The 21,806-nt window shown below is 42.2% G+C and overlaps 1 protein-coding gene across 1 annotated transcript in view; it reads right to left on the minus strand.

Annotated features, from left to right (window-relative positions):
* Positions 1-814: 814 nt before the first annotated feature.
* Positions 815-21,806, minus strand: part of ipo11 (importin 11) — a 97,919-nt gene continuing 76,927 nt past the window's right edge. The window contains exons 29-30 of the mRNA XM_056418731.1: positions 20,655-20,739; positions 815-2,654 (exon numbers count right to left, since the gene is read on the minus strand). Coding sequence (XP_056274706.1) covers positions 2,490-2,654; positions 20,655-20,739 — 250 coding nt within the window. The 3' untranslated portion in view covers positions 815-2,489. The remainder of the gene's footprint in view (positions 2,655-20,654; positions 20,740-21,806) is intronic.

Genomic DNA, 21,806 nt, shown 5'->3' on the forward strand with positions numbered 1-21,806 from the left:
ATCGGTTGCCTGAAGTTCATTTATTCTCGAGTACTTAAGACCAACGGGTCGATGCCGTCCGCCGCCACCTTGGTTTTCTTGTCCTTTTGCACTTCTGTGGCCAAACGTCGACTTGTCAGTTTGAGGTGATGCATTTTGCTTTGTGGCGCCAGCAGAGCAGCACTGTGCACGAGCTGCATGCCGTGCAACTATAACAATACATATTTATGACTGCAACGTTTGCCGACAGCGTTTGCAGAATCCCCGAAGAGCAAAACAATCCTACCGAGAAAGCATGTTCGGCTTTTATTCCATCGGAGGGGAAACTGTTCTGTTGAATTTGTTAATCTCTCTCGTTGCTCGTGTTATTAGCAAGAGAAGGTCCCTGACACCCGTGAATAAGAGGGCCAATATGAACCCACCATAAACTAGAGCGGGCACTCGGTAGAGCGCATACCTTCGCATATCACAAGATTGGGCATTGAATTATGAACATTTTGGCATTAGTTGCATGCCAATTGGATAAAAATTGACCGTGCTATGGTAAAAAGAGGATGTTGACCTTTTCATGACCTTGACCTTTGACCCGATTGATTCCAAAATCTAATCAAATGTTCCCCGGATAATAACTAATCATCCCACCGAATTTCATGCGATTCGGTTTAATACTTTTTGTGTTATGCGAATAACACGCATACAAATAAATAAATACACGGCGATCAAAACATAACCTTCTACATTTTCAATGCGAAGATAACAAGAGTCGAGCGGATAATGTACCCTTTGACACAGCATCAAGGATCAGGTGTTTGCGTCATTCAAAAAGGAACAGAAATACATATATTTTGGCTGATTTTATTAAATGCTTTGGAAAAAGCAACTCGGATCATTTCTCATCAAAGCATAACCAAATTCATGGCCCAGAGTTACGCTGCGTACTTCAAAATTGCCGTCATTAAAAGAAAGAAAGAAATACGAGCACAGCAATCGTCTTCTGTTTAACGAGTCAAGAAAAAAACAGAATAGTAAGAAAGCTCTTTTGAGTTTAATAAGGATGAAAGCATCAGGCTGTGAGGAGCGAGAGTCAGGATTACCTCCCTCCCACGGAGCTTGATCAAATAAGAGAAAATAAAACTATATTAATCCGTGAATCCCAGAAGAGTAGAGTATAAAAGACAAGGTGATCCAATCTAAATCTCTTTAAGAGGTTCAAATGACAACAACAGATATATTTCTTTTAAACCCAATTTCTTGCATGAAACATGTCCGCCTGCCACAAGCTCCTGAAAACCCCCCCCAGTAAAACCAAATTTAGCGACGCCTCCCCTCTGCCACAAGGTCATCAACGATTGTTCAAATAAAAGAAAAACATTCTAATAATTCCGCAGTGGAGCAGCCCAGCGACGTAATGCATGTGGACTTATAAAGTCACAGCGGCTCATAATAGCACTTATTTAACAGCCAATGAGATGCTGTCAAAGTGTTTTTAAAGACACAACCTAGTTGGCATGTTACGTTTGCGGTTGGTCAGTAAAGCACTGAGACATGAGATATGGCAACGGGTCAGGGTGGAGTTGGATGTACCACGTTGAGGCTTTTCTTTAGACCCGTGAGAAGATCACTGAGGAACAGATGAAAACAGGTGGAAAAGTTTTTGGTTATTAAAGTGCTCCAACAGTTAGCAGCAGTATGTATATACAAAGAAATGTGGTTCAGCACTCTTACAAATCAACCGTTTAAAAATCACCCAGTGACATCCAAACTGGATCCCCTCGAAGTGAAAGTAAAACTTCTCTCAGGAGTTACTTCAACTTGACCTCCGCTTATGGAAACACTTTTTTTAAATTTCTTTATTTTTTCTTCTTTGAAATGGAAGAGAAATGAACACAAAGTAAAAACAAACTAAACGGTAAAATATCATCCTGCATAATCTCATCCGTACTTTACATACATACAAAATTACATGTTTTCTTCTCTCCTCTTCAAGAATAGATTCTGTACACGCCTCGGTCGCTTCGTCTACATTTCGGCTGCAATTTGTACGTTTCCCCGTAAAAAATAGTCAGAGGATCCTACTTTGGCACCTGCAGGTGATTATTTCCGGTCTACTCCTCAAACCCCCCCGCCCCCCAAATGTTTATAATACCCGTTCCACCTCAAAACCACAGAAACAAGAAAACGACCGACCAACGGAGTGGAAGCTCTGTTGTGGTTTCGGTGTGGGTGGTGGGGGGGGGGGGGGGTTCTTTGACCCTTTCCCAAGTACCTTGGAAACCTTGATTTTAAAAAAAGGATGTAAAGGAATCCAGATAATGGGGAAAGGGACGCGGCGTGTGAGCCGAGGAACATTGGACCGCTCTGAATCTAGATAAGGCGAAAGCCTCGATGGAGGTCGGGGAGGGTCGGATTAGTCCACACGCCGGGCAGATTAATAGCTCTTGCGGTTCATTTTGGAGAATTGAGGTGTGGGTGGGCGTTTGTGAAACGTAGAAAAGGAACACGGATGCGATTCAGAGGCCTTTGAGGAACTCCTGGAGCTGCCTGACCAGCTCCGTGTCCACGGTCTCCATCAGGACCCCGAAGCTCTGGTCCCCCATCATGGCCTGCTGCGCCTTCAGCTTCTCGTACACAAACTGCTGCAGGGAGACGCTGTGCACCGGGTCCTCCAGGGCCAACTGCAGGGGACAAGGGAAGAGGAGACGTTACAGTTAGGACATGGAGAGGACAGGAAGAGGAGACGTTACAGTTAGGACACGAAGAGGACACGTTACAGTTAGAGGACACAGGGCGAGGACTCCAGTCACACTTTGGGCTGGATTCAAAATGATGATGATGATGATGATGATGATGATGATCCTCCTCCTCCTCCTCCTCCTCCTCCTCCTCTTCCTCCTCCTCCTCCTCCTCCTCCTCGCTGGATTGATTATTGCCATGACGCGGCGCTGCTTGACCCGCCTCCTCCAGCCGTTCCAGAGCAAACACACTCCGTGACTTAATCTTTATAATCTAGCATACACACACTTGACATTTGGGCAAGCGTGCGCACTCTAAATCACCAATACTGTAATGCCAACCCTCGGTGTCCAGCCAACCACCAGGGGAATACTTGTCGTGCCAATTACTTTCTTTGCCATTACGGTGCAATCAAACTAGTGTATCGTGGCTCTTGGAGAGCGGCTGAATGGAAATGCTGTCATCTAACCTGCATAATTACATCCAGCACAGGGAGCTGCAGTGTGTGTGTGTGTGTGTGTGTGTGTGTGTGAAACCAAAGCACCAACACCTGATGCGAGTGAGCCAAAAGAAAAAGAAAAAAGGTTTTGAAAGCATTTCTTAAATCCCCGTGATTCTCTTTAATATCTAATCTGACACAGAAAAACATGAATATTACAAATCTGCATGAGTCCCGATAAATATCAGAGGTACGTTCCTGTTCCGCGGTGAAACGTGTCGGCTGTAAGTATGACGGGTAAAGACTCGGCCGAAGGCGAAAAATAAATATGCGTGAGTGTTTGAGGGCGGTGTGTAAACTGAAAAGGATAATTATGAATAAATACTGATTTGAGATGAATATGCAACAGATGAAGCGAGTGCTGAACCGAGAGAGACAGCGGAGAGTACACAGGATGCATGTCAGTGGACATGAGCTTAAGAGGCAGAATGTTTCCATCGCCGGCAGGACGAAGAGCGACGTGAGGAGGACCGCTGCACAAACACAAACTAATCGGAGGAGCGGAAGCTACCAATAAAAACAATGAGCGGGATCCAGTGTCCTCCCCGGGGAAGAACAGAGGCAGAGATGAGAAGAGAACAAAGAACTGAGGCGGCGAGGATGTGATTGCCAAGCAGAGAGGGGAGTTGAAAAAGAACGAAAAAAAGAAAAAAGTGGCGACGAGGAAACGCAAAACAAGAGAGGGGGGGTTGCCAAGAACCGGCACGATGACGGTGATGGAGAGAACACGGGGCGACAGAGTTGACAGGGCGGAGGAGGAGGAGGACAGAGAGGAGGCGGGGCACCGTGAAGAGAGACAGATGAAACGACGGCGCCTGAGAAAGCCTTCAGCTCTAAAGCAATCCCTGGACCGTCGGCCCAGTCCCATGCAACGACTGGACAAATGGTCCAGCACAGGGGTTCCTCTCACACACACACACACACACACACCAAAATAGTAAACAGTCGCATTCAAAACTAGAACGGGCACTCAGTATACCTTCGCATATCACAAGATTGGGATTGGCGCTATGGTAAAAAGAAGATTTTGACCTTTTCATGACCTTGACCTTTGACCCGATCGATCCCAAAATCTAATCAAATGGTCCCCGGATAATAACCAAACATCCCACCAAATTTCATGCGATTCGGTTTCATACTTTTTGAGTTATGCGAGTAACACGCATACAAATAAATAAATACACGGCGATCAAAACATAACCTTCCGCATTTTCAATGCGAAGGTAATAAAGTGAGAGAATAACCACAAGTGGGCTCATAAGAAATCTTCATTTCTTTAACCTGCCAACCTCTTAAACCTCTTTATATATTTTTTAACCTTCCATTCCACTGGTGTGCCCAGCGGGCCGCTCTCTTCAGAGGACATTAAAGGAAACAAAGTCAGGCAGACAATCGCTAACTGGAGGTAATGATGCAACGACCTGCTCACAGATACAGCCCGCGAGTGTTGGAGAGCGACGCAACGAGCGGCGGGTCCGTGTGATGGACCGAGGCGTAGAGGAACCACGGCATGTTGCGAGGGGAAAGCCGACGGCGTGCGGCTCGGAGGATCACACTGCGGGCGGATCGTAATTTCATCAGCTCTCGGCGACGGTGCCCCCGAGTGGTCGAAGAAGTCACGGAGCTTGTAAAAAGTGATTCTCGACACACGTCGGAGCGTCTCCGTGGTTACGCGGGACGACAAATCTCACGGCTGCTTGAAAAACGGGACCGCCGCATTTTGGTGTTAAGACTGATCGTTTGTTCAGTTATTTACAGGGTTCTTACACATTTTGACCAATGGATTTCCAGGACTTTAATACAAATTTCCATGACCAAACTGAAATCTCGGTATAAACATGAAATTTTTTGAAAATTGTGCGTATTGATAACGTACGCCGGCTTATATTTTTAGCGTCTTTCTTTAAAAAACATATTAATTATTTCAAAGTCGGCGTAAATGAACATGTGATTATAACAAATTTCCATGACTTTTCCCAAACTTTTATGATTTAAGTTTTTTCCATGACTTTTCCAGGCCTGGAAATGACCATTTTAAAATTCCATGACTTTTCCAGGTTTTCCATGACATCCATGTCCGCCTCTCGTGCCACAACACTGCTTCTTTCAGCACACGTTGAGAGGCTCGGCGGGGTTTCTTTGTGCTGAAGTCAGTCGATGTGTGTTTGCACCTCGGAGGAGACCATCGTCACAGAGCGCCGCTCAAATGGGAGCAACGCTGTGATGAAAGAGCCAGAAAGGGAGCGGCAAGAAGTTCTATTTATGTCTTGTAAAAGCTGCCATCGCCGTTTCAAAACCCACGACAATTAATCAATCGGCCTAATTGAATGACCTCGTGCTCTATGCAGCATTCTTGTCTCACATGGACGCCGTGGTGAACCAAAGGTCTGCACGGCCATTTCTCTCCAAGAACATCGAGCATTCCCGCAAATGAAAAGTTCATACGAGTCGACTATAAATCAACAGAGCATTGCATTCAAACAAGAAATCATCTCGGCAGCAGGTCTCGTCCTGGAAATATGTCCGTCTGCTGCCCACGAGGAGATCGGACGAGAGAGAGAGAGACAGAGACAGAGAGAGAGACAGAGACAGAGAGAGAGACAGAGAGAGACACAGAGAGAGACAGAGACAGAGAGAGAGAGAGAGAGAGAGACAGAGAGAGACAGAGAGAGAGACAGACACAGAGACAGAGACAGAGGGAGCGAGAGAGACAGAGACAGAGAGAGACGGAGAGAGACAGAGGGAGAGGGACAGAGAGAGAGACAGAGAGACAGAGAGAGAGAGACAGAGACTGAGGGAGAGAGGGAGAGACAGAGAGAGAGAGAGAGAGAGACAGAGAGAGAGAGAGACAGAGAGAGAGAGAGAGAGAGAGACAGAGAGACAGAGAGAGAGAGACAGACAGAGAGAGAGAGAGAGAGAGACAGAGAGAGAGAGAGACAGAGAGAGAGAGGCAGAGGGAGAGAGACAGAGCGACAGAGAGAGAGCGAGAGAGAGACAGAGAGAAATAGGAAAGTGGGCGAGATCGTCACGGGAGAAAAATAAAATAAAAACACCCTGTAATTATGAGAATGATTATTAAAATAATGATGCTGCTCTGCCCCCACAACCGGGGCCACTTTACCTCGTGTAAACTGCCCAAAAACACAGATTCAACTTGTTCCATCTGTTCCGACACTGCCAGACGATGACTAATGCTTCTTTTCTTTTGGTGCTTGTATTTATTCAGTTTATTATCAGGGTTGTCATGCAAACAAAAGGAGAGCCTCAATTAATTACACCGGTTGTGTAATCCTAAGAAAGCCGTGTCTGTGTATCCAAAGCCCTCTCTTGGTGAACTGGCCTCTGATTACGGACACTTAATTCACTTTGAGTCGATCCTCCTGCTGTAAATACTCAGAGAGCAATACTGGTGAAAATAGCGTCCAACAAGGGAACTATTAAAACAACAACGCTTGCTGAAAACTACAGCGCTGAGTGATTTTACAAAACGATTAACTTTTGTTGTTGTTGTATGCTCACAGTTCAGATATACATCTTCAGTCGGGAACAAATGAGTTTGGGAGTTGGTGCCAGACAGGCTGGAAGCTGAGAGACGGACACAATGATAGTTTTGCTCTATTCGTATTTCTTGACAGTAGAACAGACAAACCTCGTCCTCTGTGTTCTCTCTAAAGCCATCGCAACTTAAACATTTGAGGATAATTTCAGTAGAATTTAAGAGGCGTGACTGACAGATTATAGACGTCAAAGAATAAGGGCGTCAAAGGATTGTTTTATACGCGTGTGCCAGTTTTTATGGAAGCATATGTGAAAGCGTGGCTAATGGATATTTTGCATGGGAGGGAAAGTCTCTCATAAATATACACTACCGTTCAAAAGTTTGGGGTCATCCAGACAAGTTCGTGTCTTCCATGAAAACTCACTTTTATTTTTCAAATGAATTGAAAATTGAATAGAAAATATAGTCAAGACATTGACAAGGTTAGAAATAATGATTAATATTTGAAGTATTAATTTTGTTCTTAAAACTTCAAGCTCAAAGGAAGGCCAGTTGTATAGCTTATATGACCAGCATAACTGTTTTCAGCTGTGCTAACATAATTGCACAAGGGTTTTCTAATCAGATATTAGTCTTCTCAGGCGATTAGCAAACACAATGTACCATTAGAACACTGGAGTGATAGTTGATGGAAATGGGCCTCTATACACCTCTGGAGATATTTCATTAGAAACCAGACGTTTCCACCTAGAATAGTCATTTACCACATTAACAATGTATAGTGTGTATTGTTGATTCATGTTATCTTTATTGAAAAAACAGTGCTTTTCTTTGAAAAATAAAGACATTTCTAAGTGACCCCAAACTTTTGAACGGTAGTGTATATATATATATATATATATATAATATATATCTATATATGTGTGTGTGTGCAGCTGTTGGCAGAGATGCACTGGCCTGGTGGGAAAAGGGCGCGCTGAGTATCCCAGTCGGACTGTAATTCAATTACCTCAAGCTTCTCCTCCTCCGACTCCTGCACATAACAGCAAATATGTCAGAATGCAGTAAAATAATAATAATAATCAGCTATTGAAGCTCTGTGTTTCTGTTGTGGCGTCCGAGGCCTGATGACCGTTACTGGGGCCGTTTCTTCAGACTCGACAGATCTTCTCCAGACACATAGATGATGTGTTACAACTGTTTTCACAGGCTGTGTGACACCACTCCACATCAACTGATCTTCATTTGGGAAATTGGTGGAGTTCCCCTATTATAGCTAATCAGTTTATTGTTATTGCAATATGCACCGGGCTTGTTACGGGGCTTATAAATAGTCCCAATTATAACTGAGATTAACTTTTCTTAGTCCGTGACCATTTAAATGATTTCTATCTAAACTAATTTGGCTACGCAGACACAATTTGGCTTGTTCAATTATGTGTGTGTTGTGGGAGATGTTTGCGAGACCAAATGTCTGTGTTTTATTTTATTCAAAGAAAAACATGGAATTTGAGCCTTGCGGTGGTTTGCCTCCGCCAACTCGTCAAGTGGCAGTTTACATCGATGTCTTTCCCGCAAAAAGACACTTCGTCAATGTATCCTATTACACACTCGTGATAGATTGTCATAATTAGAATATAAATTATTGAGTTTTGACCACAAACGCGTTTTATGACTGCAAAATCTAATCAGCTCATTCTTGAACCCAGGTGGATGTGTGCGCTATATTTATAAGAACTTCCCTCCAAGCGTTCCGGAGATATCTCGTTCATGCAGTGTGTGTGTGTGTGTGTGTGTCTGGCCAGTGGAAGTGGTGGGAGGGTGATGGAGCACACCTCCCACCCCAGGCAGGACACCGGCTGCTCCTCCTGCGGTGTGTGAAGGAGGGGAACCACAGCTCCTCCCTGCTGCTCCCAGTAGACAACAACACACTTAAAGCCAGTGCAGTTTAAATACACTGTGCAATAATAGTTCTCTCTGTATAATATTTCAGTTAATGGTCGCGGTAATTTTTTTTTACTCCGTCTCTTGTGTGCACTTTACCCCGTTGCTGCTGTAATCCCGTAAATGTCCCCGCTGCGGGACTAATAAAGGATTATCTTATCTTAACGGAGCGGACGGACAGGCGTATGCCCCCATCTGTCGCCAGCGTGTTGGCACAAAAACAACAGGTGGAAAAAGATGGCAAAAATAGGTGTGTTTTGGGGTTTAACGTGTTGATGCAATGGACCCATCTGATCAATACTGTCAGAACCTCTAATAACTGTCGGGACCCCTAGACCCAATCGAGAGCTCAGAGCCTGGACTCGAGGAAGAGTGTGAGGGATATTGGTTGGTTCAGTCATGGGGGCCTTAGCCAAACGCTAACTTAGAGCATCCTCCGGACGGGAGGCGACGGCTGCAGGACTGCGACGGATTCTGCATAGTTCTCACCAGAATCAAACCGCAAAAAAAGCACAGAGTTCCGTCAAATTTGAAGTCGGTAAATATGGGAATGCTATGCGTGTCAACGGTGGCTGCTGGTGGTGTTGACGCTGCAAAACTGACCCAAAATACATATCCACAGTACAGGTTTCCGATGTCAGGTGCCAGCAAGAGAACACGCCAAAGTGGTTTGCACGTACACATTTGTAACCAAATCACAATTTGTATACTTGTGCGTTGAAGAAGAAGACACCCCTGAAAAGACAGAGTGATATGTCGAGAACACCTGGAATCTGTGATTGCTTACACTGAAACAAAAAAAAAGGCTAAAAAAGGGATTAAAAGAAGATGTATTTCTGTTGTAGGAGTCCAATTATGGAATAATGTTGAAATGGATGTAAGAATGGTGACCTCCTTTTTGGGTTTCAAGGGAATTATTTATAAAACAATTCTTGAGTTATAAATGTGATTAAAAAGTTATTTATATGGAAGATGTATGTGGTAGTATATATACAAATATACATTTTTTTATTTTTCTTTATTTTATATTAATTTTCTGATTTATTTTGATTTCAATTTAGGACAGGAATTTATAAGCATTTTTTGCTTCTACCTATACCGTTTCAGTCTTTCTCTTTTGTATATTATATACAATAATATTGTATTTGATTTGATTGACTGAATAAAATACACAAAAAAACATCAATCACCCATTCCTCGTCGAGCGACCAACCACGCTCTGTACGAGAGCGATGCAAGAGGTACAGATTCAACAACGTTTCCTTTGTTGTGGTTTACCCGAGTGCTGCGGGTCCTTCAGATGCACTGCTGGGGAAAAAAAGAAGGCAAAGCGAACAGAGTGCGACAGAACAGGGAGCCGAGAGATAAGGACATGTGCATTCGTCATTTCGTTATTATATTCAGGGGCGATTGATCAACCATACAGAGAAAAAGACAACACCATTAAATAGTCATCAAGACGAGACACATTTAAAACGTTTAGGACAGGGGAGGTCAGAGCAACAAGTCAAAGAGAAACTAAGAAAAGGGAGCGACTGCCGCATGAAACGGAAAGAAACTCACACCTCTATCAACCATTTCCTTTGCTGAGGTTTCACGAGTTCACCGTCTCTTGATTTAGATGGAGAATGGCAGTAATTTTCTCACTAAACGAGGCGGCACAAATTGTAATAGCCTAATTAGTAATATACTAGAGGGCGGAAATGTAAGAGCCCCTTAGCCGTTTTGTCACAAGGGTGTATATTACTAAACACATACACCACCGTTCAAAAGTTTGGGGTCATCCAGACAATTTCATGTCTTCCATGAAAACTCACTTTTATTTATCAAATGAATTGAAAATTGAATATAAAATGTAGTCAAGACATTGACAAGGTTAGAAATAATGATTTATATTTGAAGTATTAATTTTGTTCTTCAAACTTCAAGCTCAAAGGAAGGACAGTTGTATATCTTATATCACCAGCATAACTGTTTTCAGCTGTGCTAGCATAATTGCACAAGGGTTTTCTAATCAGATATTAGTCTTCTAAGGCGATTAGCAAACACAATGTACCATTAGAACACTGGAGTGATAGTTGATGGAAATGGGCCTCTATACACCTCTGGAGATATTTCATTAGAAACCAGACGTTTCCACCTAGAATAGTCATTTACCACATTAACAATGTATAGAGTGTATTTTTGATTAATGTTATCTTTATTGAAAAAACAGTGCTTTTCTTTGAAAAATAAAGACATTTCTAAGTGACCCCAAACTTTTGAACGGTAGTGTACCTCTGTGTAGCTGTCTGCACATGCATGTACATGGGCTAAATACATGTGGGAGGGGGAGGGAAGTCATATGTGTGTGGGGATCGTAAATGCCCATGTTTACCAGTGCATGAGGATGAGTCGTGTGCCAACATACTGTAAAAAAGAAGAAAAAATGGGTCCATCCTCCTTTGAAACGACTGAAACTACTTTCTATCAAAATCAAATCAAATGGAAGATGTGTATGTGGAGGATCTATAACGTAGGAGCATGATGGATGGGCCTGATTGTTTGTAATAAATCAAAACCGTTAAATAACTCAATCACTTTTGATCTCGTCGTCGTCGGTGAGAAGATCCGCGAATAAACCACCTTCATGCATATGGAATCAAACACTGCCGTTGCACGTTCCAAATTCCGGGGAGAAGATGAATGCGAACTATCAAATGTGGAGATAAAATAAACCAATAAAGAGTCCAATAAAAATCGCCGTCATGTTTTATGAGGAAGGAAACGGATTCAACATGTTTTTTTTTGTGAGACCTAAAGAATATGTAAAACATATGTAAACATACATTCTGTTCATTTACAAGAAAACTCCAAGGGGAAGGAAACTTTGGTTGCAATAATGTCATAATGCAAATAATTCAATATGATTTAAATACCATGACAAAAATAAACACACATAATTAAGGAGGTGATGTTCCCATCAATTCATTATGTTCCCGTTTGAACAGAGACAGATTGGTCATTGCAGATAAATAATTAAGGTTAGTATTCAAGTGGTGGCACGTTTCCTTTGACAAGACGCTGCGACGCTTCCGGTCGATCTTATTTTATTTCTCATTAATATATGAATGATATAACTAGAGTGTATATTAATTTCCTATGAATACACAATGTGTTTGCAATTTCAGGCCAACAACGCATCATTTAGGGATTCCACAAAGCTGGTGTAGAAACTGTCAGATTAGAGAATGTGTGCAAGTCCCATCGGCTGCCTCAAAAATTGACAAATCTTTAGTCATGACACAGACTGGATCCAACTTTTTTAATAACGGTTACCGATTTTTTGCATGAGAATCTGAAGAGGAACCAACATAAAAAAGGGTCTGAGGCTGTTGCAAAAAAAATTTCAACTCCAGACAAATGTGAGCTTGTGCTCGGTAGTTTTTAACTATTGTGCAGAATTATTTACTGTGCACAAGTTCGGCCAACAAGCAACGAAGCAATATTATCGACAGGCACGTGATCTCGGTTGCCTGCAAACCATCCAGCAACAATCTGCAGCATTATGCTGGATGCCTTTGTTGATTAACTATTCAACCCGTCGTGAGCGAAGATCAATAAGTAAATAATCGTATTACTTGACTGACGAGCTCTGAATTAGATTGTTCGGCTATCCATCTTAACCAGTGGTTGGTCTCCGCTGTAATGAGTGAAGTTCAGAATGAATACGATTCACACTGGTAATTCATCTACTATAAATTAGTCAGGCCAAATATCAACTGCTCTTATCACTTGAACAACAACTACCTCGCAATAAATCCGATGAGTCGACGGGTGAAAACACCGAGCACACTTTTGGCTGCGTCATCATTGGCTGTGCACAGCGACACACAGCCAGAGAGGCGCGTGGGTCCAATGAGTCGAGCGTTCCCTCAAGTGAATGTTTTGCATTCTAATATCTTCAACAGCAGGTTGCACTTGTTCAGATGATTAACGAGCACATTAATTAGAAATGTAAACCCTCTGCCAGTGTCGACTGCAACAACCATCAGTCTAATACAAATACAAGCCAGTATCCCTTATAGTCAGTGCAGAGTTCAATTTGTCATTGGCTAAAAATATTTATTTATTTATTTAAATGACAGGGGAAAAAAACAATACGTGATATTACCTTGCGGTTAATAACATAGGGTTCTTAAACATTTTGACCAATGGATTTCCATGACTTTTCCATGACTTTAAACCAAATGTCCATGATCAAACTGAAATCTCGGTATAAACATGAAAACTGTAGAAAATGTTGCGTATTGAGAGAGTACGCCGGCTTATATTTTGAGTGTCTTTCTTTAAAAAAAACATACTAATTATTTCAAACTCGGCGTAAATGAACATGTGATTTTAACATGTCCAGGACTTTTCCAAAACTTTTATGATTTACGTTTTTTCCATGACTTTTCCAGGCCTGGAAACGACCATTTTAAAATTCCATGACTTTTCCAGGTTTTCCATGACCGTACGAACCCTGATAACAGCCATCTTGCTCTCTTCCTGACGAGGAGAAGACGCCCTCGCTCCGCTGTCGTCGGGGCTCGGTTGAGTTTTAAGTGATGGTGAACACATGATCGCACCTGGGACGCCGTTTGTCTCGAGCGCCGCTTCAAGGTATCGCCGTTGTCGCGTGCGATCGAAGCGGCCGTAGACGGGTCTGAAATCGAGCCGCTGTTGATCGTTCGTGACGCCTACCGGGCGGTCGAGAGGAGCGAGGAGTCAGCAGTCGATGAAAACGCGTTGCCAAACCACGAGAAGCCCTTGTGCAAACAATACGCACGGAATAATTACAAAGGAGAACGGGGCGCAGCGGAACAGGAGATTAGCCGTGGACGGGCAAACACGGAAACGAGTGCACGACCAAAGTCCTGGGATTGTGTGTGTGCTTTTCTCCATGCCATAGCTCACCGGGACAGTTAATCATCGTTCATCTTATTAATTGCACCTGATCTTTTCCGCGTCATGTCTGCTGTGAACAAGTGTCTCAGTTACCGTGAAGAGAAAAGAAACGGTGTTAGCTGTGAGACGGTTGGAAAATACAACCCTGCACCTAAAATACCAGAATGGCTGCTCTGCTCCTCGGTCACCTCTCTCCGTGTCCTCCGTGTCACTCGGCTGAGCACCGCTGGCTCTGGGCAGAGTTACAGATGTGCCGTATTTCTACAGGACTATTGGGACTGCATTTTGAACTCCTCGGGATATTCACCCGATTGGAACTAGCAACGCACTGCAAGTTACGTGGAGTTAATACTCAATACTTTTGTCTGTGCATTTAATTAACAGGAAAGAAATCCCTAGATTTCATTCAAATTTCGGTGTTAATATATATTACTGTTCAAAAGTTTTGGGGAATTTGAGAAAAGAAGAAAAAAACTCCTACCTTATTTTTCAAAGAAAAGCACGTTATTTTCTCCGTGAAGATAACATTAAATTAATCGGAATACACTCTATACATTGTTAATGTGGTAAATGACGATTCCAGGTCTAGTTTTTAATGAAATGTCTACACAGGTGTACAGAGGCTCATCTCCAGTGTTCCAATGGTACATTGTGTTTGCTCATCCCCTTAGAAGACTAATGGAGGTTTAGAAAACCCTGGCACAATTATGTTAGCACAGCTGAAAACAGTTATGCTATAAAACTGGCCTTCCTCTGAGCTTGAAGTTTGAAGAACAAAAAAATATTTCAAATAAAAATCATTATTTCTAACCTTGTCAATGTGTCTCGACTACATTTTCTATTCATTCTGCAATTCAAACTTTTGAAAGGTCGTGTATATTTTCCATTCAAATAATAGAACATGAAAGCCTTTGTAAGCACAGTATTCTGTATATAATTCCCATCCCTGTGGACATCCACACAATGCCCCCTCACAACTTTTTAAGAGAGGCTTGAGGGCCACCGCAGTCTATCCGTGTAATACACCAGCATCCTTTACCTGCTCTACTTGATTGTTGGTTATAAATAAGAAAAGGTAAACGACAACATATTGGCAATCCTGCCACAATCTAGGAACCCACAACTCCCAGTGCTCCCACGGACACATGGCTGTAAAGCTCAAGAGCGGCAGAGACGGAAACTCATTTTGATAGCTCTGTATGCCGCAGGCAGCACAAAAGGAGAATCTCTATCTTCTCACTGTCAGAGGTCTGTTATTCAACAAAACCAAATTATGCTGACACTGATGTCTGCTTGAGACTGGAGGAATAATAAAGCAGGAATGGCAAGCCTTGATTACCAAAGATTTGTGTGGCCCGCAGTGAATTGATAACACACTAAAAACTCATTTCCTATGAATATACACCTCTAAAAGTACCCCGGGGCAGCTTGATTGTTCATTCAAAGGGAATAATGAAAATCTGTTAAATGACAAAACATGATTAATGATTTAATGATTAATTGGTGCTGTATCAAAGCTTCAAAAAGCATTTTTCCGGTTCACTCGGAGCAACGACAGCCACTGGGTAATAATATTAAGATATCATTTCCTATCATTTCCTTTCTTAATCATCAAAGCATTCACATTTAATGGAATTGTCATTTAGGGGAACTTACTCAGACTCATTGGTAATCTACACAAAATAATGAAAATGGGGGAACAATTTCATGACTAATTGATAAGTGCTGGAAATGTTTTCTATTCACTCTGAGCAATAACAGCCATGTGGTAACATTGTTATAGGTATAATTCTTTATCGTTCTCTTCTTAAATTTCAAAGCACGCACGTTTAATGGGATGCTCTTATTAAAAGAGGGGGGATATTTGCTCCATATTCAGTTTCTAAACAAAACTGTGTTCAGATTCCTGTAAATTTAATCTAAAATAACAATATGTTGCAGTATTTCATAGAAACGTTGGATATTTGCCCTCTTAAACTTGATTTTGACCCACTATCATGAGCTAACTCTGTGGCATTTATGTGAAGTATTATTCTTGTACCATAATGCAGTGAATTTCTTCATTTTATCTGGACTACCTACCTTATCCCTTACTTTCATTCAGTATATCATTAAGTCCACACGGAACTATCTTGTCATTTGTAAATTACATGCATGTACGACGAGAATGAACGGAGTCAAATTAACTGTATGTGCACACACGCACGGAATAAAAATAAAGCTGATTCTGATTCAATGGCAGAAAGATGACTTTCTGAAAACTAACGCGCTAGCCTAATTGTCTGGAACAAAAATAATCAGCAGTTACACATCCCCACATGTTATAAATGAATAAGCCAAGCATTCTGTTCAAATAAATCAAACTACATTTAACTATAAACAGAGTACACCAAATGAGGCTTTGAAAATGAGGCTATGCTATTGGTCTACACCAGTGAGCCTGCTATATATATATATATATATAAATAAATATATATATCTATATCTATGTATATATATATATATATATATATACATAGATACACACAGTATATGCTAAGATGTGACCCTACATAATAAATGGAACTTTCTGGGAAAAGAACTCCATGTCAAGTCTTTTGTATTTTTTTCAAGGGGGTTAGGGGTCAACATCAAATAAATTAAGAACTTCAGGCTGAATGGATAATTATGTGCTCGGTATTTGGATGAACATAACCTTCCTTAACTGCTGACCTTGAGGAAGGCACGTTACAGCTCCAGGCTCTTCCACAAATAGGACGGGGGTTGTATATAAGACAAGTCTATCGATGGAAACTTGACAACCACGTCATTTACAAATGACCCCCCCACAGGGTGAATAGAATAATGTATACGTACCTGCAGCGCTACAGTAGATACCAGTTAAAGTGTGAGAGACCCATTGATAACCGCTCGATTCAAATCTCCCCATTCAATCAGTTCAGACTTGCCTTCAAGTGTGTGGCGAGGGGTACACACCTCGACAGAGCAGCACAACACCCTGCATTTTGCCAGGATTCAAGACACAATACCACCTTTGGCCTCGATTACTATTCCCTGCATCAGGTTCAGCGTCCCTCCCCCTCATTATATCCCGGTTCAACCTGCACAATTGTGTGAGAAATAGGGCACGGTTGTCTTCCATTTTCCTGTTCGCCATTGCCGCCCTCCAACTGCACACAACGCTGCATGCGACGTGTTGTTCAGCACAACAGACGGAGCCCATGTCATTAGTACCCAGAGGAGGAAGTCTTTGATGTCGCCTACCCCTCTTCTTGTTTGATGGCGCTAGCCTTATAGATGAAGCACAAGAATCCAATGAGGCTTCATGTACCGAGGCCAAAACACAGCGTCGGTTAGCCTGGTCTAGTTGCCTGGAACACTCGGATCAGAGCGAGGGGCCCCAGACAAGATAGAGCGAAAACAAACTCCCGCTTCGCGCCCAGAAAACACGGAAAGTCAAACTCGGGGGAGAAATCAGAAGACGGCTGCAGCGGTGAGCAGAGACGATGGATCAAGAGGGTCGCGGGGAATGTGTGATTTTTCTTTTAAAAGGGCAATGAAAGACCAGGTCGTGCTATTCCCATCCGAGTATCTTCCTATAACGCACAGATGTACTACGTCTTCCTGTTTAAAAAAGAAAAATGACATAATGAGAAGACTTTTGAGCCAGAGTTTTTTTTAAGAATCGAGTCAGACTTTAGTTATTTTTTACGAATTTAGGGGAGAGTCAAAATAGCTCAGATATTCTTCAAGAAAACTTCTAAAAAAAATTGATTATTGAATGTTTCATACTCAGAGCAGCTTAACACACCAACTATAGAGTCGACAAATAACAAACATGTCATTCAGTGTCTGAATAACAAAGACATACTAACAAACACCAAATGTAATTATTTAAATTAAACTATTACTCAAGATATTAAATTATTGTACGCATTTTAAAGTCTTCAGAATACTGTATGAACAACATTGTGTCGTCACGTTAAAAAAATAAAATGAATGAGTCGTGATTTTCATTAGACACGGTGTCCACAGTGGTACTTACTGACAAATGAACGCTATCACACATCAGTGTTTGACGAGTGCTGGAAGAAGAACACACCGACGCCACAGGGAACTCAGTCACCCCCCCCCTCCTCCAGCAGGTAAGTGTCACCTCTGAGCAACCAAAAGGAAACCTCGCCCTCGACATGTCCGTGTTGATAAGCCTTCTATTTGATTTAGAGGTTTCACTTGAATTTCAATTATCAGGGGGAACATTTCAATCTGGACAATACAGGACTTTATGGTGCGAGGAGCTTATGGGATGTGTCGCGTACGAATGGTAATAGAATGAGTCCTACACTCCTAATAATTGGACTTCTAAGGGTCACCTGGACTCTGTGTGTTTCCCGCTAAAGGGACAATTGGATCGAGGGCACCGATTGCACATCACGCGCAACCACTGTCTGCCCCACCTTAAAGTCCGATTCCCACAAAGGTATTAATGATTAAATAAAATCATAAATAATGCGCCAGCATTATATTACAGCAAAAACACCCCATCGAGTTTGCAGCCGAGAGCAATTAGCCCCTTCCCCCTGTTTTCACTCGACTCATCTTTGATGGAACATCGCAGGTGCCCGCAAGGAAGCAGCCAGATCGAATACGACAAGACGAACCAGCGCAATGACACACACATACCTGCGGGCAGAGAGACTGATGAAAGCTGCTTGACAAGGGGAGGCTACACAAATAGTAAATAAGGAAGTCAGATATGGACAGATGAGTGAAAAGGACAAGGAAGGATAGGATGTACCAGAAAGTGGAAGGAAGGGAGCAAGGATTGATGAGGTGTTCTATATGGACATAGTTTATTTAGATTTGATCCATCTTTGCCACCTTCCACCACTGACAGGTCTCCGACAGGGCTCAGCAGTCAGGCATGCCAGGGGCAAGTCGAACACCATTTCAGACGAGCAACTGAAGACTTTTGATTTGATTTTAGAAGTGAGCCATCTCGCTTCCTTCTCATATCGCGCTCACTCGCGAGATAATGGTTCCGGGCTGAAAACAGATCCATTATCTACACAAAAAGGCAAACAGTGTCACTTTCAAGAATAATTGATAACAATGTGCCCTTAAGGTCCGGCATTGCCTTCATTTCCGTTCCAACGACTCCATCTCCATCAACGGCGTTTTTTTAAGGACGAGGAGTAACTTTGAAGCTCAGCATGCGAGACAAGGATGGAAGTCAAGTGTATATCCAGGACTTTGGTTCCAAGACCGGTGATGTGTATAAAGGTGAGCCCGACGAGATCCATTCGGTATTGCTTTGCTTTACTCACTCAAGACGCTTCATTCCCAGACGGGTGACATTTCACGTCCCAAGCTCCAGTTCATAGCCAGGCCCCCCGGCCGATGCAGCAGAGCCCGACACCTGACCCGTACACACGGGAGACCTTCTGATGAAAGTTGGCTTTTACAAGAGTTGCAAGTCCACTTGGAATGTAATCAAGCGACGTGGAGGTGACTCTGCATGGAATACGAGGACAGAAGCACAACTCATTCCTCTCGGGCGTTTACATTGTTGCCTCGATAGATTCACCTACGTGATGCATCGACTTTACCACGTATTATGTGCAAACAATATCCCCCGTCTCTCGCAAGCTCGTTCATACTTGCACGTACACACAAACGCCGCTGCACAGACGCGCACACACACCGGCCAAGGACAGAAACCACAGAAAAAGGTAAAAATGTGTTAAAAACCCCGCCATGGGTCATATTCCTCATTAACTTTCTCCTCAAATGGAAACTAGAACTCAAACGGTCTCACGTGGGCACACTCACACATGCGTTCATGCACGTCGGCGAACACACACACACACACACACACACACACACACACACACACACACACACCCATGTCCACGAAGAGGCAGAGCGAGGCGCGACTTTAAGTCTCCTTCCACTATTCCCTGAAGCAGAAAGTCAGGGTCTGGACTGAGGTGATAAGTGCACTGGGATACCGCCCAGCAAACACACACACAGGAAAAAGTCACCCAAAGTCACACTAGAGAATAAATACAGATGTTTTTTTTTCATTCAAACACCGATGAAATTTAATTTGTATACAATTCAGATTTTGCTCGGGCGCTCATTTGGAGGAGACACACACACCGCCATCTTAAACAAACGCACATATTTTTCACAATGTGAGATGGAGCTTCAACAGAGGAATGGCGCCTCACACAGAAAGCGTGCTCATGCATACATGCGTCATTGTGCCGTTTAATTGGTATACATCTATACATCCCCCACCTAGGGGCCATATATAGGTACTCGGACGCGCATACCTCAAGTGACTCGAAGTGTACTGCAAGCTGTTATGTATGGAGGACTCAAAATGACTTAAGTATAAATAAATAAATGCATGAATAAATATAGGAATAAATAAATAAATGTATAAATAAATAAATGCTTAAATAAATGTATAAATAAATAAATACAGAAATTAATAAATATAAGTTATAAATCAACAGGACATCATTTCTGTATTCATACATTTATTCTTGTATTTATTTATTTATACATTTATTTAAGCATTTATTTATTTATACATTTATTTATTTATTCATACATTTATTTATTTATTCTTGTATTTATTCATGCATTTATTTATTTATACTTAAGTCATTTTAAGTCCTCCATAGTTATGACACGTGCGTGCATCCAGGGGCTGCACTTAAAAGTGATTATGTGATGCACTGCATGAAAAGATGTATAGCGGCCATTGAAGCTGACTAACAAGTTTATGCGGAGAGACGTCCTCTCTCTGGGCTTACCTCTCTGGGCTTAAATCATGGGGTTTATTTTGGTTGAATTATTTTATTCTGTATTCTGGGCGCCAGTGTAGAATAAAATATACCACAAGGGGCGAGGACTAGCAGAGGACGGGGACATCATGGTCAATAACACAACGTCGTCGAAGCTATTTGTGTGAAATATCAAATCAGAATAGGAACAAAAAGTCTAAATGAGATATTCACTGTGTGTGTACACTTGTTTGCTTGTGTGTGTTTGACTTACCAGTTTCTTCCTCTTGTCCTGCTCCGTTGGTGGCTCCTCATCCTCGCTCAGCTTGGGCTCCTCAAAATGGCTCATCAGCATGCAGCTGCAAACACAATGAAATTCGACTCGATATTAATAAAACACGTATAGACCTGCACAGTAGGAGACAGTTTCACAACAGGCAGCATGTGCACGTGGGCGTGCATGCACACACACATATATAAAGCTAAACCCTCTGGCACTCGAGTGCATCGCCCAGCCTGCTATTCATATTGGTTCATCAGCATGCAGAAGGAATTACAAGCAAAACCTTTGTGCTCAGCCCAAAGTCGGCAAAGTCTTTTATTTCCTCGGGCCGTTTTTTTTGTACTCGATCCTTTGTGTGCGGAGAGGTACGGCGGCGGGGTCTCGAATGTCACGTCTAGTGACTTTGACATGTGGCTTTTCATAACTCGTGATCAGAAATGCTAACTAAATTCGCCCAAAACTCAAACTAATTAAAAAAACGATTTACCATCAGGATCGCCACATAAACTTAAAAAGGTGACGACATGTAAATGTTGTGTTCACGACTCGTTGCCGCCGCCCTCGGGGTGGCGTACAAAAACAATCTGTGATTGCAGTTATCGCTAAATATGGCACATTTTTTTAAATGTTTGCAGTTAAAATGTTGTTGAACTGACAGTACAATGTTTTCTTTTCCTATTCTTTTGTAATTAGAACCCGTGCAGCGCAGGTCAGCACCAAAGACATTCAAACCGCTAACTCCTTTTACAGGAGACAAGTGACGGATTTTCACTGGCGTACTGAATTTATCTATGGCAACAATGACTTTCATTGTTATTCCAGATGACAGGAACAATTCAAAACCACTTATGCAACAGAAGAATAAGAGGAAAGTGTGTTTACTTGAAACTTAACTTAATTCCTAAATACAGGCAGGAACAGAACCTACACAGCACAGAACCACCCAGCCACATCAGAATGACAAATACAAATCTCCAAGTTCATAAATTTGTTTCCTTAATTTTAAATAACAGGGTTCTTACACATTTTTGACCGATGGATTTCCAGGACTTTTCCATGACTTTTAACCAAATTTCCATGACCAAACTGAAATCTCGGTATAAACATGAACATTTTTGAAAATTGTGCGTATTGAGAGCGTAC

The sequence above is a fragment of the Pseudoliparis swirei genome, chromosome 7 (assembly GCF_029220125.1).
Source record: "Pseudoliparis swirei isolate HS2019 ecotype Mariana Trench chromosome 7, NWPU_hadal_v1, whole genome shotgun sequence".
Classification (NCBI taxonomy): Eukaryota; Metazoa; Chordata; class Actinopteri; order Perciformes; family Liparidae; genus Pseudoliparis; species Pseudoliparis swirei.